Source organism: Rhinolophus ferrumequinum, chromosome 6 (genome assembly GCF_004115265.2).
Source record: "Rhinolophus ferrumequinum isolate MPI-CBG mRhiFer1 chromosome 6, mRhiFer1_v1.p, whole genome shotgun sequence".
Classification (NCBI taxonomy): Eukaryota; Metazoa; Chordata; class Mammalia; order Chiroptera; family Rhinolophidae; genus Rhinolophus; species Rhinolophus ferrumequinum.
In genome coordinates this window covers 71,182,541-71,209,256 of record NC_046289.1, presented here as the reverse complement: position 1 = coordinate 71,209,256, position 26,716 = coordinate 71,182,541, and the positions used below count along the sequence as shown (strand labels likewise).

Sequence of the window (26,716 nt, the reverse complement as noted above, 5' to 3'; positions counted from 1 at the left end):
TGTATGCTTCTAGAAAATTGTCCATGTCTTCCAGATTGTCTGATTTGTTGGCATACAGTTGTTCACAGTAATTTCTTAAAATTTTTTGCATTTCTGTGGTATCTGTTGTCATATCTCCTCTTTCTTTTCTGATTTTATTAATTTGGGTCTTCTCTCTCTCTTTTTTTTTGATGAGTCTGGCTAAAGGTTTGTCCACTTTGTTTATCTTTTCTAAAAACCAACTCTTGGATTCATTGATCTTTTGTATTGTTTTTCTGGTTTCTATTTCATTTATTTCCAACCTGATCTTTATTATCTCCTTCCTTGTACTCCCTTTGGGCTTATTTTGTTGTTCTTTTTCCAGATCCCTTAAGTGTGACTATAAACTGTTGATTAGTGATTTTTCTTGTTTCTTTAGGTAGGCCTGCAATGCTATGAATTTCCCTCTTAGGACTGCTTTTGCTGCATCCCATAGATTTTGGGTCGTCGTGTTTTCATTTCGTTTGCTTCGAGATATCTTTTGATTTCTTTCTTGATCTCATGGTTGATCCATTCATTATTTAGTAACATGTTATTCAGCCTCCATGAATTTGTGTGTCTTCCAGTTTTTTTACCCTGTAGCTGATTTCTAATTTCATAGCACTGTGGTCAAAGACAATTAGTATGATTTCAATTTTCTTAAATTTATCAAGACTTGTTTTGTGGCCTAACATGTGGTCTATCTTGGAAAATGTTCTATGTTCACTTGAGAAGAACATGTATTCTTCAGCTTTGGGGTGAAATGCTCTGAAAATATTGATTAAATCCAACTGGTCCCATGTGTCATTTAAGGCTGTTGTTTCCATATTGATTTTCTGTCTGGAAGACCTGTCCCTTGTTGTCAGAGGTGTGTTGAACTCCCCTACTATGATATTGTTACTGTTGATCTCTGTCTTTATGTCAGTCAATATCTGTTTTATGTATTTAGGTGCTCCTATGTTGGGTGCATAGATGTTTATTAAGGTTATGTCCTCTTGTCAGATCAATCCTTTTATTATTATATAGTGCCCATCTTTGTCTTTTAATATATTCTTCATTTTAAAGACTATTTTGTCAGATACAAGCATTGCAACTCCAGCTTTTTTCTCATTTCCATTTGCATGAAATATCTTACTCCAACCCTTCACTTTCAGCCTGTGTGTGTCTTTTGATCTGAGGTGAGTCTCTTGTATACAGCATGTACAACAAGGGTCTTGCTTTCTTATCCACTCAGCCACCCTATGTCTTTTGATTGGAGCATTTAATCCATTTACATTTAAAGTGATTATTGATAGGTACATAGTTATTGCCATTTTTTAAATGTATAGTTAGATTGTTTTCATCTTTCTTCTGTTTACAGAAGCCCTTTTAATATTTCCTGCAATGCTGGCTTGGTGGTAATAAATTCCTTTAGCTTATTTTTTTCTGGAAAGCTCTTTATCTCTCCATCAACTTTAAATGATAGCCTTGCTGGATAAAGCAATCTAGGTTGTAGGCCTTTGTTTTCCATCACTTTGAGTACCTCCTGCCACTCCCTCCTGACCAGCAATGTTTCTGTAGAAAAGTCATTTGATAGTCTTATAGGAGTTCCCTTGTGTGTAACCTGCTGTCTTTCTCTTGCTGCTTTTAGGATTCTCTCTTTGTCTTTAACCTTTGCCATTTTAACTATAATGTGTCTTGGTGTGGACCTGTTTGGGTTTATCCTGGTTGGAACTCTCTGCACTTTCTGGGCTTGTATGTCAGTTTCCTTAACCAGGTTAGGGAAGTTTTTGGACATTATTACTTCAAATATGTGCTCAATCCCTTGCTCCCTCTCTTCACCTTCTGGTATTCCTATGATGCACATGTTGTTGCACTTGATGTTATCCCAGAGGTCTCTTAAACCATCTGCATTGTTTTTTATTCTTTTTTCTTTTTGTTGTTCCATTTAGGTGATATCTGCTAACTTGTCTTCTAAGTCGCTGATTTGATCCTCTGCTTCATCTAACCTGTTGGTAATTCCTTCAAGTGTGTTCTTTATTTCAGTTATTGTATTCTTTAGTTCTAACTGGTTGTTCATTATGATTTCTCTATCCTTCTTTATGTCGTCACTAAGTGCCTTAAACATTCTTATCATCAGTGTTTGAACTCTGTCTCTGATAGGTTGGTTACCTCTATTTCATTTGGTTCCAATTCTGGAGGTTTCTTCTGTTCTTTTATTTGGGACATGTTTCTTTGTTTCCCCATTCTGGCTGACTCTCTGTGTTTGCTTTGATGTATTAGGTAGATCCCCTAGGGTTTTTGGTTTTTGCTGGGTTATCTTATGTAGTATGTGTCCTTTATGTTTGACTTGCACCAATTCCTTCTTCTCCTGTGTGTGTGTTCCAAAGGTGACTCTTGTGTTGTGTATATTGTCCTGTTAAAGTTGATCTTTAATTGCTTTTGGCTTGTCAATAGGTGGGCTTGACTCCTAGACTGACTAGTTGTGAGACTGGCTCTATCCACAGTGGATGTTCTGCTACGTGAGGGTTGACCGCTTAAATGAGGCTTGGGTTTTTATTTCTTCTTCTTCTTCTTTTAAACCAGTTCCTTTCTTTATCCTTAACAGATGAGAATTAAAAAAAAAAATTGGGTGGTGAATACACAATGTGATATATAGATGATGTATAACAGAATTGTACACTTGAAATCTATGTAAATTTACTGACCATTGTCACCCCAATAAACTTTAATTTAAAAAAAGAGAAAAAATTTAAAAACAAAGCTTCATGTTTTCTTATTTCAAAGCTGTAAAGAAATGTGGTCAGCTAGGGAGGATTTCCTTGGGCTCCACTGATAGTCTTAGGGAAATATAAGATAAGTATGGTAGTTGTAAAGAGTTCAAATCACTGAAATATTTGAGAAGAAAGTTGTGTTTGAAGAGCAAACCTGTACAGATAAGTGATTGGCCTTCAAGTAAATATGACAAAACTCAGTTATGGTTTCAGGTTGAGAATCCACATCTAGTATCTTCCTGGATTACGTGTCATGGACACTTAAAAAATAGTGTTAATAATTATAATCACCTCTGATATTCCTTGTACTATATTTTATTCAGCATTTTCTCTGTGCCAGGCATTATACTTAATGGTTTACATTTATTTGTATAATTTAATTCTTACACCATTAGTCTGGGGTACTTGCACAACAACTGTCTTTACTTCTTTTTTGGACTTTCTAACTTCCCTTTCCTCAGATTTCACCTACCTGTGGTGGCAATTATCATTACACCTATTAGCTTGTACTAGTTTTGTAATTTAATCTTTTTGAAGACTTTTATTAAAAATATAGCTAACATACAATATTATATTAGATTAAAGGGTCATAGTTATTCAACATTTATATACCTAAAGAAGTGATCACCATAAATCCAGCAACCATCTGACACTGTACTATGCTACCACAATATTATTGACTACATTTTCCATGCTGTACATTATATCCCTATGACTTATTATTTTTTTAAATTAAAATTTATTGGGGTGACAATGGTTAGTAAAATTACAGGTTTCAAGTGTACAATCTTTAATATATCATCTATATATCACATTTATTTAATACCTGGAAATTTGGACCTCTTATTCTCCTTCACCTTTCTCTCCCTTTTTAATTTTTCAATTACAGTTGACATTCAATATTATTTTATATCAATTTCAGGTGTACAGCACAGTGATTAGACATTTATATAATTTAAGAAGTGATCCCCCTGATTAGTCTAGTACCCACCTGGCCCTATACATCCCTATTACCATATCATTGACTGTATTCCCCATGACTATTTTGTAACTACCAATTTTAGCCTGTACAAATTTTTAATGTCCTGTAAAATACTTTAATGCGTGATTCTTCCATTACATGATTCTTTCAGTAAGCAAGTATTTGCTGGTGACAAAGTGCCTTATCCTAAAAGAGTAACTTTTCAAATTTGGGACATTGAACATTGGGGCAGAAAGGTGACATATTTCCATATTGAAGGGAGCAATTTTTTGCTCCTTAAATGACTGCTCAAAGCTCTCCTTCCCCTAGGTCAGTTTCAGTTGTGCCTTCTCTAATGAACACGGTTTCATCATAAATGTGCATCTTCACTTTAAATAGTAAAGACACACCTTACAGTTCTTGTTGCAACTTTGGGAAAAGTCAGCTCAGCGTTTTAATAACTCCCACTGCAAGCAAATTGTAGTGTCTAAACCTTGAGCTCCTAAATGTCACTGCTTTCAATACCAAGACTAGAGAAAATATATATCCATACTCCAGACTTCTGATGCTTACTAAGGACCATGGTGATTTCAGTAGAAATGTGAATCTTTAAGAATATGGTGTTTTTGATTCCTGACGAATAACTGGTAGGTTAAAAGCTGGATATAATATAAAGGATCTTGAGAAGCAGTTGTAGTTTGTGTTCTTCAGGTAGCAATTTTTTTTCATTTAATGATTGTATAAAGCAAAGAAAATAGAGAAGTGGTAAAGAAAAAATCATATGTAATTTGAAGACATAAAGAAAAATGGTTCCATTAAATAGATATTAGAGAATCCCTTCTGGTGATGACACGAGAAAAAAACTTGACAACTATTTATTCACTTACAATGAATACATAACATAGTCATTATATATACTTGTAAATTAGGCATAATAGTTTCCATGTTCTCGTTAATAGTTACATTATTAAGTTAGGAAAATAGAAGAAATATTCAAATATGTGAGAATTTTCAATGCATTTAGTATATTAAAGTGCTCGATTTTCATATGAAAAGAAGTAAATTAACTTGAAAAAAATGAAATTATTTTGGAAGCACACATCATTTTCTAAGTCCTTGAATTACTCAAACTAAGTTAGATAATTTTACTGCAATTATTATTATTGTTATTTTTAATGAAATAAAACAAGCTGATTATTTTTGAACAGTATTCTTAAATTTGCATGTGAAACCTAGAGAGTTCTTAAATGTGACCCAAGAAATATTTTTACTGCTTTATATAGACCATCTAATTTACTTCTCACAGGAAAAGAGGCCAAATCTTAGAGAGGTGACTGAGGTATCATCAAGATCACACAGCAGGTCAAGAACACCTTAACCCTCTTAACCACTTTGACACAGTCCAGTTTTAAGATTTCTGGAATATTGTTCTCTGACAAATTTTAAAAAATATTTATCAATATTAACAGAACAATTTGAATATGTTAAAGTAAATGAGGATGGAGCCAGATTTTCTTTCTTTGTGTGGGAAAACAGCAGGTCACTTAGACGAAAAACGTCATAGGAGATATTTGTAGAACTTGGAATATGGTATAAATTGAAAAATGAGTCTGAGTCCTTAAAGTATCTTTCTTTTCTTCTTCCAATTGGCTCTGGTGTCACTTTGACATACCACCATCAATGTGGGTTTGTTTGTTTGCTTTATTTTGTTTTGAGCATCTTATATTCTGATACTACAAGATACCCATCACTCATCTTGTATATTTCCTGGCCCAGTCCTGGAATCTATTTTTTTCCCCCTAGTGTAAAAAAAAAAATAATAATAACTGTGTTTGAGTAGCATGAGGAGAAATAAAGGAGGGATTTTTCTCTCTTGTTACAAAATATTTCCATGAGATTAAAAAGTAACAAAGTTAAGAATAACTCATATGTTCCAGGTATACCTTTTGGTCATCAGTAGTTTCATGGAATTCAAAAATTAATTCATCATTTATATATCAATAATTAAAAATAGTACTTATCAATACTGAAAAAACAATTGGAAAATGTCCAAGTAAAATGAGAATGGAACTGGATTTTTCTGTAGCTAAGAAAATGGGAAGTTACTTAAATGAAAAGTCATTTATTACCCTTATAGGATACTAAATAGATTTTTTGATATCATTATGTTAAAGTGCTAGTTAAAGCCAGTCCTCAACAATGGAGATTTCAACATAATTGTATTCTTTTGGTTTTAATAGGAACCTTTGATATTTTGATCCTTATTTAAATTTTTATTTATCTGACTTATTAAATAGAGTATACTACCTTAGCATAACCATCCTCTGTAAATATGGATTATGTAACTCCTTAGTTAGTATTCAGAACAGGAATATTACTGTTGGGTATAAAATGAATATAACTTAATATGTAGTGATGCTGGTCAAAACCAAGAAGTCCAAATTGAAGTGTTATTTGATAGCAATTATTAAGTGGCTCCAAAAAGAAAAAACTTTACTGAGATAGTTATTAGTTGGATTTGTGGTAATCATTGTTCTAGTAAATTATTAACTGATATCATAACTCCTTCATATGTAATTATAGCATTCTCACAGTTTCTAACCCTGTCATTTTGTTCCATTTTGTCATTAGAGCAAAGTCTGCAGATCCATGGAGGGATTCAACCATTCCAGAGTGTCTGAATTCGTGTTGTTTGGACTTACTGATTCTCCTGAGCTCCAGATTTTCTTCTTTGTGATGTTTTCCATTTTCTATTTAATGACCATGTTTGGCAACTGCCTGATTTTGTTCACTGTCCTGTCTACCCCACACCTTCACTCCCCCATGTACTTCCTGCTCAGCAATCTGTCTCTCATTGACATGTGCTTGTCCTCCTTCGCCACTCCGAAAATGATCATGGACTTCTTTACTCAGCGCAAGACCATCTCCTTTGAGGGCTGCATTTCTCAGATCTTCTTTTTGCACCTCTTCACTGGGACGGAGATTGTACTGCTGATCTCCATGTCTTTTGACAGGTACATTGCCATATGCAAACCTCTCCATTATTCAACAATTATGAGCCAAAGAGTGTGTGTTGGGCTTGTGGTAACTTCTTGGACAGTGGGCTTTCTGCATACAATAAGCCAGTTAGCTTTTACTCTCTATTTACCCTTCTGTGGTCCCAATGTTATAGATAGTTTCTTCTGTGACCTTCCTGTGGTCATCCAGCTGGCTTGTATAGATATATATGTCCTTGGAATCTTCATGATCTCAACCAGTGGTGTGATAGCTCTTATAAGTTTTCTACTTTTGCTCACCTCCTACATCATTGTTCTTGTTGCTATCAAGGACCATTCCTCCACAGGATCATCTAAGGCTTTTTCTACCTGCACTGCGCATTTTATTGTCGTGTTAATGTTCTTTGGGCCCTGCATATTCATCTATGTGTGGCCTTTCACAAACTTCCTGGTGGACAAAGTTCTCTCTGTTTTCTATACCATCTTCACCCCCTTTCTGAATCCAATTATCTATACTTTGAGAAACCAAGAAATGAAGATAGCTGTGATGAAGAAACTAAGTAACCAATATTCAAATCTTGGGAAAACTACTCCAAGATATTCAGTGCAATGAATAGAGACTTCCTATCTGAGATTTAGTATCAGATAGGAATATCTACTCTTAGAGCAATAGAAAATTAAACTTAGAATCTGCCTTTCAAGTCATTTAGTCTAAATTCAGGGGAAAAAAACCCAAAAAACCCAGGGTTGAGAGCTGTGAAAAATGTTGCCTAAAAGTTAGTTCAGTGTTTGCAATCCTTTTGAGATTATGAATCCATTTGAAAATCTTTTGAAATCTATAGCTTATTTTCACAGAAAAATGCACATATCATCAAAATTGCGAACATAAACTCAGAGTTTCACAGACTCCGGAATCCTATAAACATATCTTAGATTAAGACTACTTACAGAAGCCTGAGATAAATATTGTTCACTTGTCTTCTAATGCAAAACATTCCCAGTCAGCTGCACAGTTTTGTGGTACTCTGATGGTATATACTTTTAGAACTTTAATTAAGAGTGTTGGGCATAACAGTTTTTTGTTCATAGCAGTAAAATATTTTTATGGATAAATTGATACTGTGAAGAAATTTTTACAAATATTTTCAACAATCTTGATTCAGTGGTCCAATGAGTTCTGAGTCAACTTTTAATGAAGAAGACCAGTTTACAAGATCTGAAATTTAACAATAATAGTTTCCTAATAGGTGTGCAGATTGTTATCACACTTGATAATTGATATAGCAAATAATTAATCAAATGAAAAATTTTTAAGTTTAAACCATAGAAAGTAAACTACTCAAATCTGATTAACTTTCAAAACATGACTGAATATTATAGATGTGATAAATTCTTTTAACACTAAAACTAAATGTTTGGAAAATTATTAACTATTAAATTTATGATGTTTTTCATTTCCAAATAAAATATTCTGAAATATTATTAGTCTTAGTATAAGTTTTTGGGTCTCATTTTCAAAGTAGTATAACCTGTGGGAAGAAAAAAATGAAAATAATTTAAGAAATATATATCATAATTCTCCCTAATTTGTTTTTTACTGATTATGTTAAATATATTTTTTATTACACAACGGTCTTTGGATAATGTTGTAAAAACTATGTATGGTGTCAAATGGGTACTAGGCCTATTGGGGGGACCACTTCATAAATTATATAAATGCCTAACCACTACACTTAACACCTGAAACTAATATAAAATAATATTGAATGTCAACTATAATTTAAAAATATATATGTATATATAATATATATTATGTATAATATATTATATATTATATTATATATGGTATATATGCAATCTATACTATATATAATATAATATATTATATATATATATATATTTAGTTATAAGATGTAAAATACACATTGGGAATATAGTCAATGGTATTGTTATACTTATGTATGGTATCAGATAGGTAGTAGACCTGTTGGGGATATCACTTTGTGAGGGATGTAAATGTCTAATCATTATGCTGTTTTGTACACCTAAAACTAAAGAAGAAGAAGAAGAATAACAATAGTCTTTGGAAATCAGTAGATTAATTGTTTGTTGTGACTATTTTATGTAAAGTGCACAGAATGGATTCTAAAAATGTCATTTTCTTTTTCCTTCCTACCCATGTAGACTTTCATCCAAAATGCATGTGATTTTTAAGTAGTATGCCTTTGAAAAATGATTTCATTCAAGTCAAACCACTAGCACACAAGCTTTGATATTCTAGTTTAGGATGTCTTTAAGACTGTGGCAGAAAAACAAAGAGAACACTTTCTAGTTTTCCTTTGAAACATGGGAAGTGGAAAACTACATTTGATTGCCTCATACTTTGATTTCTATGAATAGCAATACTGGTAGGCTGAATTAACTGAAGTACATGAAAAGAGTTCAGGGAACAATCTGTCATCATGGATTCAGTTTGTGAGTAGTTTGAGGAAAAACACAAGCCCCTGCCTTGCAAAGACAGAAATGGCATTAATACATTCTAATATTTATCTTGGGCTTTATGGTCTCAACATGCTTCAGTACAAACAACCTCAGAATCAAATACATAATATCTGAAGTTAAATAATGTGCAGAAGTTTATGAAGAAATGTAGTGTTGTAGCTAGTAATAAAACCATATTTTTAATTTGAAATATTAGTTCATTTTTAGTTCTTTTTAAAATGTTAAATGTATGTTTTTTATTTAAGTATAGTTGGTAGTACAATCTTATATTGGTTATATTAGTGTCAGGTGTACTATATAGTGATTTGACATTTTTATACCTTGCAACATAATCACCTCACTAATTCTAGTAATCATCAGTCACCATGTAAACTTATCACAATATTATTGACTATATTCCCCTTCCCCTTTTGACCCATCCCCTACTCCTCTTCTGGTAACCATCCCTTGGTCTCTATTTCTCTGAGTCTGTTTTTTGTTTGTTTTTAGATTCCACATATAAATGAACCACATACGATTTGTCTTTCACTGCCAGATATTTTCACTTAATATAATACCCTTTAGATCCATGCATGTTATCCAAATGGCCAGATTTCATTTTCATTGCTGCAAAATATTCATATATATATATATATATCACATTAAAAAAATTTTATTGGGGAAAAATGTGTTTTTCCAGGACCCATTAGTTCCAAGTCAAGTCGTTGTCTTCAATCTAGTCATGGAGGGCGCAGCGCAGCTCCAAGGCAAGTTGTTGTTTTCAATCTAGTTCTGGAGGGTGCAGCTCCCTGGCCCATGTGGGAATCGAACCGGCGATCTGGGTGTTATGAGCACTGCGCTCTAACCAACTGAGACAACCGACCGCCCATATATCACATTTTTATCCATTCATCTATTGATAGACACCTAGGTTTCTTCCATATTGTAAAGAATGCTGCAATGAACATAGGGATGCATATATCTTTTGCAATTAGGGTTTTCATTTTCTTTGGATAAATACCCAGAAGTGGAATTGCTGGGCTGTATTGTATATCTATTTTTAGTTTTTTGAGGACTCTCCATACTGTTTTCTTCAAGGTCTGCACCAGTTTGCAGTCCCACTAACAGTGCACAAGTGTTCCCTTTTCTCCTCATCCTCACCAACACATGTTATTTGTTGACTTTTTGATAATAGCCATTCTGATTGTTGTGAGGTGGTATCTTGTTATGATTTTGATTTGCATTTCCCTGATGATTGGTGATGTTGTGCATCTTTTTGTATGTCTGTTGGCCTTCTGTATGTCTTCTTTGGAGAAATGTGTTTTCATATTCTCTGCCGATTTTTCGATTGGATTGTTTATTATTTTTGTTATTAAGTTATATGAGTTTCTTACTGTATTTCCCCGAAAATAAGACTGGGTCTTATGTTAATTTTTGCTCCAAAAGACACAATAGGGCTTATGTTCAGGGGATGTCATCCTGAAAAATCATGCTAGGGCTTATTTTCTGGTTAGATCTTATTTTGGGGGAAACATGGTATATATTTTGTATATTAACTCTCTATTGGATATATCATTTGTGAATATATTCTTCTCTTCAATGGGTTGTATTTTTGTTTTGTTGAAGAAGCTTTTTAGTTTGATATAGTCCCATTTGTTTATTTTTGCTTTTGTTTCCCTTGCTCAAGGGGACATATTAAAAAATACATCTTAGTCAGACTAATGTCAAATAGTTTACTTCCTTTCTTTTCTTCTAGGAGTTTTATGGTTTCAGGTCTTGCATTTAAGTTTTTAACCCATTTTGAGTTTATTGTTGTATATGTTATTAGCGAGTGGTCCAGTTTCATTTTTTTGCCTGTATCTGTCCAGTTTTCCCAACACCACTTGTAGAAGAGAATGTCATTACTCCAGTGTATATTTTCACCTCCTTTGTCATAGATTAGTTAACATTATAAGTGAAGATTTATTTCTGGGTTCTCTATTCTGTTTTGTTGGTCTATGTGCCTGTTTTGATTATTACAGCCTTGTAGTATAGCTTGAGTTCAGGCAGAGTGATACTTCCAATTTTGTTCTTCTTTCTCAAGATTGCTTTGGCTATTTGGGGTCTTTTGTCATATATAAATTTTAGGATTATTCCTTCATTTTTAATCAAATCATAAACTCTTCCTTCGTGCTTCAAAGTTAGTCAGACAGAAAAAAATGTTAAGATGGAACTGTACTTTTGCCTTGCTCCCTTTCTTCAACAAATATTATAACTTTTGTTTTTAAATATAAACTAAGTTTCTAAAATTTCCATCTTTAGTTCAATAATTTATTGAGCACCTACTCTGTTTAAAGTCCTGGCTGGGTGCGGGAGATCCATTAAAGCACAAGATCTGTTTTTCTGTCTTTGAGGGACATATATTTAGCAATTAGATAGGATCGGTTTGTTGCAGGTTGAATTACAGTCCCACCACTTTCTCGTGCAATCTTGAGCAAGTATTTTTAGTGTTTCTAAGTTGCAGTTTCTTAACCTATAAAATGTGCACATAATATTTAACCACTAGGGATGTTGTGAAAATTTAGCCAAAAAACATGTAACACAACTTGCAGTACTTGGCATTCATTAAAAGTTAATGAATAGTGATAATATTATTGTTATTGTTGCTATTGTGTTAAATATGTATAAAAGCATCGGGTTACTGAAATGGAAAATGGTGTGCTTACTTGAACTTAAAGGACATGATCTTAAGATTGTAATAGGATCTGTTAATTTACCTAATATTAACGAATTTTGAAATGTTGTATTTGTGCCACTTATTAATCTTTTGTGTGTTTCTGTAGTTAATGCTGTCCTTTGTATGCCTGTATTTTTCAAAAGAAGTATTACATTTTGGAGGTTTCTTACTCATTTTAAGTTAAAATATATTCCAAATTGTATGAAAGGGGGGAAATAATAAATACACAATGTTCAATAGGTCAGTGTCTTGTTTTATCACAATAATGTTTTAAAGTTACATAATTAAAAAATGATAAAATATTATTTGGGTGTTTTGTCTCTCTTACCCATTCAAAATATAGTAGTGAAATGCTTTCAATTCTTATATAATTGGATTTATTAAAAATATTAATTGGGAAATGAATGGTGACAATTATGTATTCACTTTTTGTTTGTTTATTTATATTAAATTTATTGGGGTGACACTGGTTAATAAAATTATATAGGTTTCAAGTGTACAATTCTATAATACATCTTCTATATATTGCGTTGTGTGTTCACCACCCAGAATCAGTTCTCCTTCCATCACCATATATTTCACTCTTTTACCTCCCTGCCTTACGCTCTGGTAACCACTAAACTGTTGGCTGTATCTATGAGTTTTTGCTTATTCGTTTGTCTTGTTTGTTTGTTGCTTTCAGTTTTATATCCCACATATGAGTGAAATCATGTGGTTCTTGACTTTTTCTGTCTGACTTATTTATTCCACTTAGCATGATAATCTCACAATCCATTCATGTTGTTGCAAATGGCTGAAATCTATTCACTTTATATAAACACGTTAATAAAAACTTTCAACTCTAGGCAGAAAAACTTCGTTCAAATTTATGAAAACATAAGAATTATTTATTTGGAGACATGGTAAAACTCTTGTTCAGGAAATTATTTAAATTGGTACCATAGGGTGGGAGATGAGGGTAACGGGGATCAAATATATGGTGATGGAAGGAGAACTGACTCTGGGTGGTGAACACACAATGTAATTTATAGATGATGTGATACAGAATTGTACACCTGAAATCTATGTAATTTTACTAACAATTTTTTAATACCAATAAATTAAAAAAAAAATTGGTACCATAAAAATAGCTTCAAGTCAGATATTTCATCTGGCTATGATATTCCTGAAACATTAGGATAAAGACCTAATCTCTACCTGGGCATTTCTGGTGGTAGAGCCCATTCCTGGGGAATCAGTTAAACCCCAAACTGTGTCCTTATAACACACACTGATAACTAAACTTCCAAAGGGGTCTGTGGTACGTGTGTGTGTGTGTGTGTGTGTGTGTGTGTGTGTGTGTGTGTGTGTGTATGCATGTGCATGCACGCACACACACACAACTGAGAACTCCTGGTGTAAAGATTGTGACTATCACCATTGAAGCCAGATTGCCTGATCTGAATTCAGCTGTGCATCACTTACTATGCTTATGGTTTTGAGCAAGTTAATTAACCCCTTTATCCTAGTTTTCACATAATTCTTTTTGTTTTAACTTTTCTTTTTTATTTGAATTTATTTTGAAAACTTTACCAAATCAGGATCATACCCAATTTTTGTTTTCGCTTTACATATTCTGGATTTTTAAAAAATTAAGTTTATTGGGGCGACATTGGTTAGTAAAATTATATAGGTTTCAAATGTATGTTTCTATACTATATCATCTATATATTGCACTGTCATCATTCTTTAAGCAGAGTTTGCAAGTCAACAGGTTGCAATTTGCAAGTGTCTGCATTCCGAACATGTTTGTCTTTCCCTTAAAGGTTTATAAAGAAATCAAACTAATTAATAAAATTACATAGTGGGAGATTTCACACAAAAAAAATAAAGCTTGATGGATTTTCTTAAAAGACAAAACAAACACAAACTTCCCAACATTGAGCCAGAATTCCAAGCTGTAGCTAAGTGTTTAGATTGGGCTAGTACCAGAGATTTCATCTGTTTTTGTCTTGCACCAGACCACTACATTCATGTGTATTACCCCAGTAGTTTGTGATCCTGAATAAAAAAACTTAAAATGTGTAGTATGCCTTTTCCATCTCTATACTTATGACTGTCTTCCAGCTCTAACTCTCACTTTGATGTAATCCACTCTTGCCCCCAACTATTGATGGCTCGCTCTTAACAAACAGCTCTTATTGAATCATCAGGGAACATTGGTATTCCTACAAATTATTCCTGTATGAAGATTTAAGCCAAATTAGGGTATAAAAATATGACATACTTCTGTCTTCTTTTCTTTAATGCCTCTCTCCTGTGTCCTGGTTCTCTTTCCTTGACTACATGCCAGTAGAAACCTGTTTTTAATCATTTGCATTTCACTATACATTGAAAAATTATGTTAGCTCTTCCAAATGCATTGTTTTAAATTACATTTATTAGGGTGACATCGGTTAATAAAATTATATAGGTTTTAAGGGTACAGTTCTATAATGCATCCTCTGTATATTGCACCAAGTGTATCTTTAACGTAGGAGGGTAGGATCAGCCTCTTGTTGGATTTGTTCAGCATTAGTTAGCAGAGAAGAGATGACATTATTTTAAATAGGATTTTTCTGCCTTTGTCGAAAAGATGGCACCTTATTCTCCTTTCTCAGTAAAGATAACCCAAGAAATTGATTTTTGCCTCTTCTTACTTATCAGGAACTTGTCTGACATTTAGAAACAGAAATAATAAGACATTATCCTTACCCTTAAAGAAATTATACAAGATTATATATAATAAAAAAAGATAATTATAGTGCAGTGTCATAAACTTCATGATGTAATTTTGCACACACTAATATGGAGACTTAGGAAAAGGCATGTCCTAATGTGGCTGCAGAGTCCGGGGAAGCATCTCAGAGGCAGTGCTGAATCTAAGACTTGAAAAGCCAAGTTGGGGGAAAGTACCCTAGAGGGAAGGAACAGCATGGGCAAAAGCAGAGAATGATACAAATGCTTAGTGAACTCAGGAGTTTCATGTGGTTTACTATTTCTAGAGAACAAGGTGTTAAATCAGTAGTAGTGGTGCACAAAAAAATCTGAAAACAGTTGTCCGTAAAGATGTATGTGCTCCAATGTTCATTGCAGCTTTATTTATAGTGGCCAAGACATGTATACAGCCAAAGTGTCCGTCGACAGATGATCGGATAAAGAAGATATGGTGTATATATACACAATGGAATACTATTCTGCCATAAGAAAAGATGAAATAGTGCCATTTGCAACAACATGGGTGGATCTTGAGATTATCATGCTAAGCAAAATAAGTCAGACAGAAAAAGTCGAGAACCATATGATTTCATTGATATGAGGTATGTAAAACTGAAAACAACAAAAGAACAAGACAAATGAAGGAAAAAACTCATAGACACAGACAATAGTTTAGTGGTTACCAGAGGGTAAGTGGGGAGGAGGGTGGTAGATGAGGGTAAAGGGGATCAAATATATGGTGATAGAAGGAGAACTGACTCTGGGTGGTGAACACACAATGTGATATATAGATGATGTATTATAGAATTGTACACCAGAAATCAATGTGATTTTACTAACAATTGTCACCCCAATAAACTTTAATAAAAAAAAAATCAGTAGTAGTAGTGGAAACAGTGTCCTGAAAGAAAGTTGCCAGAGCATTGGATGCTAGATATGAATTGCAGAGACAGTAGCGAATCACTGAGTAACTGAGGGCAGACTATAAGCAACAGGCCAGCTTTTATCCAGCTCCTGTTTTGAGAACTTTCTACAGCTTTCTCAAGTGATTTGATGGAAGTTTTATCTGATTTATTTTTCTCTGTGGTGGATACAAGTGTGCTAAGCACACAGTTTGCACTTTAAGACTATATTGGAGCTACAAGAGAACAATGATCTCATTTCTTTTTGTCTCTTTCCATTCTCTCTTGTATAACTTTGAATATACATACTTAACCAGCACACTAAATCTTGGTGAGCTGACTTGCAACTGTTAGCCCAGCAGTTTCTGGAAATAGGGCTGCCTTTTGTTGCTTTTCTTCTGCCAACATCTTGCACATTGAAACTATTTCCCAGAATCCTTTCTCCTCCCATACCCTAAAATGAGCTTGTTGGCTTATTGATGACTGCTCCCCTGACGGGATGTGGATGGATTTTTATTGGGGGATGACATAGAAGTTGGTGGAAGCCTTTGTGTTAAGGTAACGAAGGTGACAGAGAATACCTGGGGGTGTGGGGAGGAGAAGGAAGGTTTACAGAAGAGACCTGGACATCCCTGCTGAGGCATGGACTGCTCAGCACTTGTCTCTCCAAGGGTGGAGTACTCTGATTTGGTGCTGGTTTGACTTTGCACATTCCCCTGTTCATGAAGATCACATATGTATTGATTCTCACAGATTTATTACTAAAACCTTGTAATGTGACAAGCTCCATTTCTATGGATCACAGAGAAAAGTACCAATGTGCTCATGGAATATACAAAAACAAATTATTACCATGTGATGTAGGACAGGAATCATCTGGATCCTGCTTACCACCTCAGCCCCACTTTGCATCCCTCTCCCCCTTGAACAAGAATTTTCCTTTTCCTCCAGTGTGCCAGGCTCAGTTCTGTTGGGGACTTTGCACATGCTATTTTACCTGCTTAAATTCTGATAGCGATACTCTACAATGTGTGCCGTGGGGAGTAAAAGTGTGGCGTTTTTGTGTGCAACTGAAGTTGTTATCAGCTCAAAATAGACTGTTATAACAAAATAGACTGGGTTTTTTTGCAAGCTTCGTGGTAACCTCAAAGAAAAAAATCCTATGGCAGATACAAGAAAAGATAAAGAGACAGGAATCAAAGCATAGCACTGCAAAGACTCATCAATCAAAAAGGAAGATGGCAAGCGAGGAAGAGAGTAACAAAATGACTCTACAGAACCACACTACTGACAGTTTCAGTTAGGCCAATAACTTGGAGGGGAAGGCATAGTATCATGAAATTAGGTTCAGTATCCTGAAATAGTTAGTTAGGTTTATCTTTTACAGTGAACTGTTGGACTCGGTGTTAGGCTTCTCTATGACAATGAGAATGAAAGATATGAGGCAGGAAGGGAGAAGACCCCATCAATGGAGGGCTTAGACTGGAGACAGCAATAGTCCTTTACTCAAGTTTCCTTAGGTTGGTGCTTATGCCAACTAGATTTTGTCTTTGGGGTGATTTCCCCATGTTGCTTTCCTAATATTTGGAACCTTATTTTAAAGCACATGCTAATTTTCATATAATGAAACCCATGGCACTTATTTGGCTATATGCTAGCAGTGTATGTGTTAGGATGTAAACTGGAGCACAGAATTCATAGCCTGACATAAAAAATATGCAACATTTCTTACCCTGGTCAGCCAACCATATGCTATTAATCAGAATGAAATACGAACAACCCAACTTTGAAAGTTAGTCTAATAAGGTTGAGAAGGTAGGAGGACAGATTTAGAATATTCAGAGTCATAAATAAAGGGTTTTTAAATTATTTTTCACTAACATTATTTCATTAGTAGATCTCCCCAGTTACTATCAAACACATTAGTAAATTGAACTGATTGCACTTCATCACAAGAAATATATTTAATAGTATACCTTTTCAACCCTACCAAAATCCAGTAACTTTTTAAACAATTTTAAACAAGTAACACAATTGCAATTTACAGTTGTACAGAGTCAATATACAGACATAGAGACTACTGAGTCAATATATTAAGCTGCAATGAACTTTAATTTAAAAATAAATAAAAAATACATATTAAGCTGTATATTCATTCCTTTAGATTTTAAGAAATATTTCCTCTCTATCTCTCTCATATATATATATATATATATATATATATATATATATATATATACACACACACACACACACATGTATATATTTAACACATTACTTGAAACTGAAGACTGGAATGTTGTGGTAACTTCTCAAAACCCAGGATCTAGTAAGTGGCAGGGCTATGACTCAAACTAAAGTCTATTTGGCTCCAAACTGTATTCACTTTTCCCTTTGCCCTTCTGCAAAATGCTATAGTCCATGGATTCTCAGCTGAAAGAATGTGCATATACACAGATTCAATTTAGAGAACTGTCTCTATTGTTGTAATGATTGAGATACTATACCTCTATCCTGCCATCCATCTATCCACTCATCCACTTATTCATCTATCTGCCCATCCATTTACTTAATGATTAATTTATCTTTCTATTCAACTCTTTACATTTATTCATTACATACATACATCTATATATAATATATATTACATATATATATATATATAAAATCTGTCTTTATATAAACCCAGACTAGCACAATATTATATAAACTTTGATAATGACAGACAATTGGATAATTATTTGTGCTTACAGGAGTTCACTGTTATGCTTTAAACATTTCAAAATGACAATGACCAAAATGCTCTTGAAGATAGTCTAAACTTTGTTCAAGGGAGAGAGAGAGAGAGAGAACACTTTCTAGGCTAGACTCTGTCATTATATAGGTATACAAACTTGGGAAAGTCACTTTATTCCCTGGTTCTCAGTTTTATCATCTGTAAAATAAATAGATATTATTAGATGATTTTTATGTTCTAAAAACTCCAGTTATTAGCTATATCAAATATGTTGAAGGATCACAATTTCATGGGTTCCTTAAGTCAAATACTGTGTTTAACCAGGGGGAAAATGGCTCAGATCCCTTAGGACTTACTATATATAATATGGCTTTCTGTTACAAAAATGATTCTCTAAATGTCATAGCACCAAAATAACTTGCTACTGCTTAGAAATAAACATATACCCATATTTGTAGGTGAATGACCTAGATTCTGCCTCTCATTAGCATGACCTTGAAAAAGCTGCTGTGTCCTTGGTCTTAGTTTCATCTTCTATAGAATGGGACTATGGATGAGAATTATTGTACACAACTCTAGGATCCTTAGAATCTTTAATATAGATTACAAGAATATTTAATATAAGCTACAATAATTTTTCTGGAGTTTATTGTACTGCTTTAAAATTGGGAAATCTACTCTAGGGGACTTAAGGATTAAAGAAAAATAAGGTGCATTCTTAATTTTATCAAAGATGGGTTGTAAAATATTTTTCACATCATATTCATTTCATGTTTTAAATATTTATTGAATTTATTTGGGTGACACTGGTTAGTGAAATTATATAGGTTTTAAGTGTATAATTCTATAATACATCATCTATATGTTGTATTGTGTGTTCATCACCCAGAGTCAGTTCTCCTTCCATCACCATCTATTTGATCCCTTTGACCCCCTTCTACCCGCCCCACCCCCACTTGCCCTCTGGTAACCACCAAACTGTTGTCTCTGTCTATGAGTTTTTGTTTCTTTGTTCATCTTGTTCATTTGCTGCTTTCAGTTTTATATTTCACATATAAGTGAGGTCATATGGTTCTCAACTTTTTCTGTCTGACTTATTTTGTTTAGCACGATAATCTCAAGATCCATTCATGTTGTCACAAATGGCTGTATTTCATCTTTTCTTATGGCCGTGTAATAATCTGTTGTATATATGTACCACATCTTTTTATCTAGTCATCTGTTGAAGGATACTTTGGTTGTTTCCAGAAGTCCAATTTTTTCAAATTTTGTTTTATGACTCACATTTTATGTGTCCTAGCTAAAAATCAATCAATCAATCAATCAATCAATCAATCAATCATTGCCTAATCCAAGACCACATAGATTTTCCATTATACTTTCTTCTAAAAGTATTCAGCTTTAGGTCTTAGATTTTGAATCTATACACATTTTAAGTTGAATTGGTGTGAATTTGGACATTTTCCTTCATTTTATATTCTCTGGAATATAAATTTTTGTACCATTAGGACTATTTGGTTTTTGAAGCTTTGTTAGAATTTCCCCGTGAGACCATCTGTGCATGAAGAATTTATGGATTTGTTCCTTGGTAACATCCTCTATTTCTTCTATGGTTTTTTTGAGCTTTGTATCTCTATTGGAGCAATTTTGGTAAACTGTGATTTTCTTAAGAACATAGTTATTTCATCTAGATTTTCAAAATTAGTTGCATAAAGTACTAAAGATCAGCTCTTTTTAATTTTAACGTTTCCTTTGTTTCACTAGTTGTTTCTCCTTTGTCAATTCTTATTTTGCGTTTTTGGTGGTTTTTTTCTCCCATGACTAAGTTAGTTAGTGGAATAAAATTGGGCCCACTTCAAGGGACAGTGGTGAATTTTTGGAGCTAGGGCAGGAGTAGGAAAAGCAGTTCATGAATGACACTACTTCCTGAAATATACTTTATAAAGTTAAAAATTCATTTAAAAATTATATCTGGAATAATTGAACTCCAACTATGAAAGTAGTTGTGTGTTTTTATTACCACTAATTATAAATATAGTGGTCAAAAATAAACTAATCAAGAATCTAGTATCAACTAATAGAGAACTATCAAAGAAAAGTTGTATTTCTTTCATCTCAATTCAATTATTTCATATCTCTCATCTTCCTTCCTTCCTTCCTTCCTTCCTTCCTTCCTTCCTTCCTTCCTTCCTTCCTTTCTTTCTTTCTTTCTTTCTTTTTCAGGATTTTTTCTGTCTTTGCTTTCATATAGTTTAAGGATGTAAAGCCCAGGTATAGTTATTTTGGTCATTTATTTTGCTTGGTGTTCTGTGAGCTTTTTGGATTTGTAGTTTGGTATTTGGCATTAGGAAAAATAAGACATACCTAACTTGTTTTATTTAGAATGTTTTCAAGGGGAGTGCCTGATTAATAGATATAGGCTTTCCTTTTGGGGTGACAAAAATGTTCTGGAATTAGATGGTGGTAATAGTTGCACAATGTTCTGAATGTACTTAATATCACTAATGGTAAATTTCATGTTATGTGTATTTTACCACAATAAAAAATAGTAAAAAGTGAAAAATATCCAAATACACATAAAAAAGAAAATGTGCCATCTTCTTCTCTGTTTTCACTCTCTGAAATAAGACAGTGAGATGTTTAACAGCATAGTCTGCTTTGTTATTGTTAGATATTACAAAATTAAGAACATATAATACACATTACTTATCAATTTTCTTTCGTTTGACAATACAATATGGACATATTTTTTAGGGCAGTATATTCAAATCAAACTTTTTTTATTACAGCTACACTTTTTATTAATGTGTGGATATTCTGTAATTTATATTACTTCTTTACTGATAGGTCATCATATATTTTTCCTTATTATTCCCACTGCTTGCTCTGCTAAAATAAGTAACTTTGTAGATAGTTTCATGAAACAGTGTTTTTTATTTCTATGAATTGATTCTTAAAAGAAAGATTTATTGGTCAAAGGACATTGAGGAAAAGTGTATTTTTAATTTTGGTAGTAAGTTTTAGGTTTTGGGGTTTGTTTTTAACAGCAATCCATATATTCATCAACAACAGAAGAGAATATCCCTTATTATTCTTTTAAATTTTGATCAATCTGATGGGCAAAAGTGGCATTGATTTTTATCATAATATGCAGTTCCTTGGCCATTAATGAAGTTAAATGTTTCTCAGAGGTTATTAGGTATAATTTATTCTAGGAATTCTCTGTTTATTTTCCCTGGCTGGGTTTTGTGCTATTGAATCTTTTTTGTATCAATTTACATGCATTCTTTACACATTAGAGATAGAAAACATTTTTGCCATATGTATTGCAATATTTCCTCACCTATTATTTCCTTTTGATTTTGTGTATGATTTTTTTCCCTGCCAGGTCATCTTCATGACATTTCTCTTGCAAGAACACCTTCTTGATTAATTAAGCACATTATAAATTTTTCTTTATCTAAAATCCAATTCACTCATTATCTCTGAGAGTTGGTTGAACACTTGATTTATTTGGCTGAATTTTTTTAAGCAATTGTTTTATGTGTTCAATATCTCCAAAGAAACTATAAATTATTTGAAGGAGAAGTGGATGTTTTTGGATTTTACAAGTGTTCTCCACTGCCTGCAGAACAAGAGTGCTTATTAAAATTTATTGAGTTGATAGTTCATGCTACCTCTTAAATGATAGCTTTCCCAACTTTTGTTCCCTGAATCCCTCAGGTCCAGGTAAAACAATCATTGTAAGTTCCCATAAGTCTCTTGAAATATGTATCTTCCTGTTGTGAACCAAATAATACCATCTTTGTTGTTTAATAAATCCCACTGCAAGACTACTTCTTGGTCAATTCCCAAGTCCCCACCACATTCCTTTTATCCACAGCTGCTAAACAACTAATGATTCAACTAGGTCATTTATTTATATTTGAAATTACCTCCTATTTGAAATTACCTCTGACTTCTCTGTCAGAGTCTACTTAACACTCTGAATTATCCAAAGGACTGATTCTGCTATAGATCTGGTAAGCAAAAGTGTTTTACCAATAATTTCTATTGAAAGATTTTAAATGTCTGCCCTTCCTACTTTCATCTCCTAACCCCTATTCCATGGGGCTAAGATCAATAAAATGATTTACACATGTTGGTATATATAAAGGGAGAATTCAAAGAGGGGTGGGACTAAAGAGATTGATCTTTGAGCTCTTTCCCATAAAAATGATGTGATATATCCTTTCAGAGAGAAGGTTAATTTTTAAGTAATAGAATTATAAATATTTATAGGAGGAACAGACTTCTATTTTAACAAAAAAGAAATTGAGAAGAAAAGAAACTAAATGCCATTCCCTAGGCTGTATGGCTGGCTATATTGTAGTAAACATGATAATAAATCATTTTTCTTCTGCTGGATAAATATCAGCAAAACTAATTTTCTCTTTGTTTCTGACGGGTTTCAACTAGATAACTTTTATTGTGAATATGTTAATAAATCTTCTCTTGAAATTTATAAGAGTTCTGCAACTATTCATTGAAATCTTGCTATAATGTTGCTTGATAGCTCATGTCACTTATGTGTGATATCATTTGTATATATTCTTTCAGTAAGGTTATCCATATGGATGAATTCTAAATGACTAAAGTGTGCAACGCATTGTCCTTCCAGAGTAAGTGCTTACTTAATGTCAGCTATTATCTTTAGGATTATATAGACGGATGGATGGACAAATTTGTGGATAAGTAGATTTGTTCAGGATGACATAATTTCAGTTTGATTGCCTATTAATACCAGAGGGAAAGTGTTATTTTCAATATCTATGACTTACGTGGATTGCACTATGATCTCTAATATCCTATAATTATCTTTCACACCAATATACCAAATGAGGTTGGAAAGAATAGCAAAGGTAAGTTTTCATAGATGAAACAAAGTCTATGAAAGTGAATTCTTAAAAAAATGTGTTTTTGCTTCTATAGAATTATTCTTTCACTTGTTTTTTTCCTCCCTTGATACAGGATCCCATCTATCACTCAGGAAAATGGATGTGGCCAATAAATCTACTGTTTCTGAATTTGTTTTGATGGGACTCTCTGATTCCTGGGAACTACAAATGTGTTTCTTCATAGTGTTTTCATTGTTTTATGCAGCAACGGTTGTGGGTAATAGCCTCATAATCATCGCAGCTGTAGCTGACTCTCACCTGCACTCACCTATGTATTTCTTGCTCACCAACCTTTCCATCATTGATATGTCTCTTGCTTCCTTTGCCACCCCCAAGATGATTACAGACTACCTCACTGGAAACAAAACCATCTCCTTTGATGGTTGCATTACTCAGATATTTTTTCTACACCTTTTTACTGGTACGGAGATAATTTTACTTATGGTTATGTCCTTTGATAGGTATATTGCAATATGTAAGCCTCTCCGCTATGCTTCAATTATAAGTCCCCAGGTGTGCATTGCCCTCGTGGTGGCATCCTGGGTTGTGGGAGTCATGCATTCAATGAGTCAGGTCATATTTGCTCTCACGTTACCATTCTGTGGTCCCAATGACATAGACAGCTTTTTCTGTGACCTTCCTGTGGTATTCCAGTTGGCTTGTGTGGAAACCTATGTCCTAGGCTTCTTTATGATCTCAACAAGTGGCATAATTGCTTTGTCCTCCTTTATTCTTTTATTCAATTCTTATGTCGTCATCCTGGTTACTATCAAGAATCATTCTTCGAAAGGGTCATCTAAGGCCCTTTCTACCTGCACAGCTCATTTCATTGTTGTTTTCATGTTCTTTGGGCCCTGCATCTTTGTCTACATGTGGCCACTAAGCAGTTTTCTAGTAGATAAGATCCTGTCTGTGTTTTATATGATCTTTACTCCCATTATGAATCCAGTAATCTATACTTTGAGGAATCAAGAAGTGAAGACAGCCATGAGGAAACTGAAAAATAGGCTCCTAAATTCCAGGAAGGCAACTCCTTTGCATTATTTTTAGTTTTGACTTCTAGTTTTGACATTCTAAGCATTAAGTACCACCGTTTTTGAGTACACAGAATTTGCTAGGCTCTCATTTCTGGAGTTTTTATAGCAATTTGCAATGGTCAAAATTTGTAAAAATACAAGGTATGCTCATGTTAAAACTATCATCATGCATATGTTTATATTATATTTTAAATTCCAGAAGTTGACAGGAACAATTTCTTCCAGAAGAAAAGAATATCTATAAAAATGCCAAGAGTGACTATTTTAGTTAGGAAACTTTACATTAATATTCTATTTATTAAAGGAACAAAAATGAGAAGAGGAAGTACAGATTAAAGGAGAATTAGGAGATAGCATTAATACAACTTGCAACAGAGTTACTCAGAGAGTTGTCCCTAAAGTATGACAAATTAGTAAGATTTCGATATCTATCAGCCTTAGAAAGTCAATACTGCTATCAGAGTAACTTATGACAGATAGGCAATGATTTCTACATACAACCCTGGATCATTCATACTTAACATTTAAACCAATTTGTGATCTCTTCTATTAAAGAAAAACCCTGGATATACCGGAGGTGCCAAAAAAAATGTATACAAGTGGACACTTTGGTCAACGTTGCTCAAGCAGTATTTCACCGTAATCAGAAGTGTCTGGACACTGATGGTAACCACTTTGAGCACCTCTTGTAATTGCAGAAGTCAAATGTGACTTGTATTCATCTTTTGCTATCGGTATATATTGAGTATTACAATTTTAATAGTTGTTTTTTCTTAAAATGTGTATACATTCTTTTGGCATCCTCTATATTTCATTACAAATGTTGATGAGTTCCAAAGAAAATGCTGAAGTACCTAGAGAAATCTCCACCACTCAGTTTTATCTGGTAAGGGGAAAGAAATAAAGCTATAAGTCCTTCTGATAAGGCAGAATGAGTAAAGAGCCTGGAGAATTCAACAAATAAGACAATATTATGAAACAAGTTTTAAAGCAGTACAATTTGCTTCATACAGAAACTCTGGCAGCTTAATGCCTGGGAGGTTAAAACTAGAATTAAATTAAGAGATACAGTTTATGATAATATGTGAATTTATGGAAAGTCTATGCTTTTATTTAAAAGTATTATATTGCTTTACAATTTGGTTAAATTACTTTTTCCTTTTAGTATTTGGATGAAAAAATAAGAATTTTTTATTTATTGAATTTATTGGGGGTAACATTTGTTAGTAAAATTATATAGGTTTCAAGTGTACATTTCTATAATACACTACCATATATTTGTTCCCGCTTTCCTGCTTCTACCCGACCCTTACCCTCTGGTACCCACTAAACTGTTGTCTGTGTCTACAGGTTTTTGTTTCTTTGTTTGTTTGTCTTGTTCCTTTGTTGCTTTCAGTTTTATATCCCACATATCAGTAAAGTCATATGGTTCTTGACTTTTTCTGTCTGACTTATTTCGCTTAGCATAATAATCTCAAGGTCCAATTTTGTGCTTAGTAATACATTGTCAATGTCCTAAGCATGTTTCTGTATACAAACAGGTGTCTTTTTTCACGGTTTTAAATAATACTGGGTTCCAGATTAGCTTTAAGGTACACGAGGTATTACTACCACCTGCTGGTCTGTACTGCAATTGTAAGCATTGAAGTTCATGAAAAATAATTCTCCTGAATGTCTGCTTCGCAAATCATCTTCCTTAAATGATGGTAAAAAATTAACTGTTATTTGGAATTTACTAAATGATACTTACGAAATATGGGGTCCAGTATATTACCCACCTTGTATCCACAAGAGGAAAGATCTGTTTGCAACCATAGTATTTGATAAATATCAAATTGTTATTCTTTTCTCGCATTATTGAGTAAATAGAGAAAACCAAGAATTATATATGCACTAATTATCATTGATAAGGAAGAAGTTGAGAAAAGGAAGTTCCTAACTTTTAATTTGAAGCCAAATGATAAGAAGAATGTGTTTTTTCTTCATCAGTGTGTGTGTTTTCTTCATTCATGTATTAAGCAAACAAGGGAACGATTTTACAGTTTAAAAGTTTCAAAGCTAGTCATATTTGAAATTGTTGGGTAAAATGTCTACAGTATTAACACAAAAACTACAGCTGTTTATACTCTCAAAACGAGAGCATAATTCTGTTTGAAATAGTGATACAAATGGATCAATTTAGGTTGTGGTGTGAACTTTCTCTCCGTTTCAGTTACATGTGCAAATATGTTCAGGATCAAGAAACTCATTTATGTAGAAAATGTTTAGCTGGTGTATTAGAAATGCCCCAAGTAATTTTTTCAACTAACGTATTTATTTGAACAGGAAATATTTTTTCAATGAATTGTTTTTTGTAATATAAAACTGTGGAATCTTTTTAAAGGGATATCAGCAACCTTCAGTACTTGTATGGAGAATTCTAAAACTCAAGGACATTTATATGCCAAAACCCTCAAAGATATA

At 33.4% G+C, this 26,716-nt stretch overlaps 2 protein-coding genes across 2 annotated transcripts; both read left to right on the top strand.

Moving 5' to 3' along the window:
- Positions 1-6,360: 6,360 nt before the first annotated feature.
- LOC117023153 (olfactory receptor 4K2-like) lies at positions 6,361-14,815 on the top strand. The gene is made up of 2 exons (XM_033107633.1): positions 6,361-7,245; positions 14,723-14,815. Exons 1-2 carry the CDS (start codon positions 6,361-6,363, stop codon positions 14,813-14,815), a joined length of 978 nt encoding a protein of 325 aa, XP_032963524.1.
- Positions 14,816-23,287: 8,472 nt separating this feature from the next.
- LOC117023152 (olfactory receptor 4K2) lies at positions 23,288-24,266 on the top strand. The gene has a single exon (XM_033107631.1). It carries the CDS (start codon positions 23,313-23,315, stop codon positions 24,264-24,266), a length of 954 nt encoding a protein of 317 aa, XP_032963522.1. The 5' UTR covers positions 23,288-23,312.
- The last annotated feature ends 2,450 nt before the right edge of the window (positions 24,267-26,716 follow it).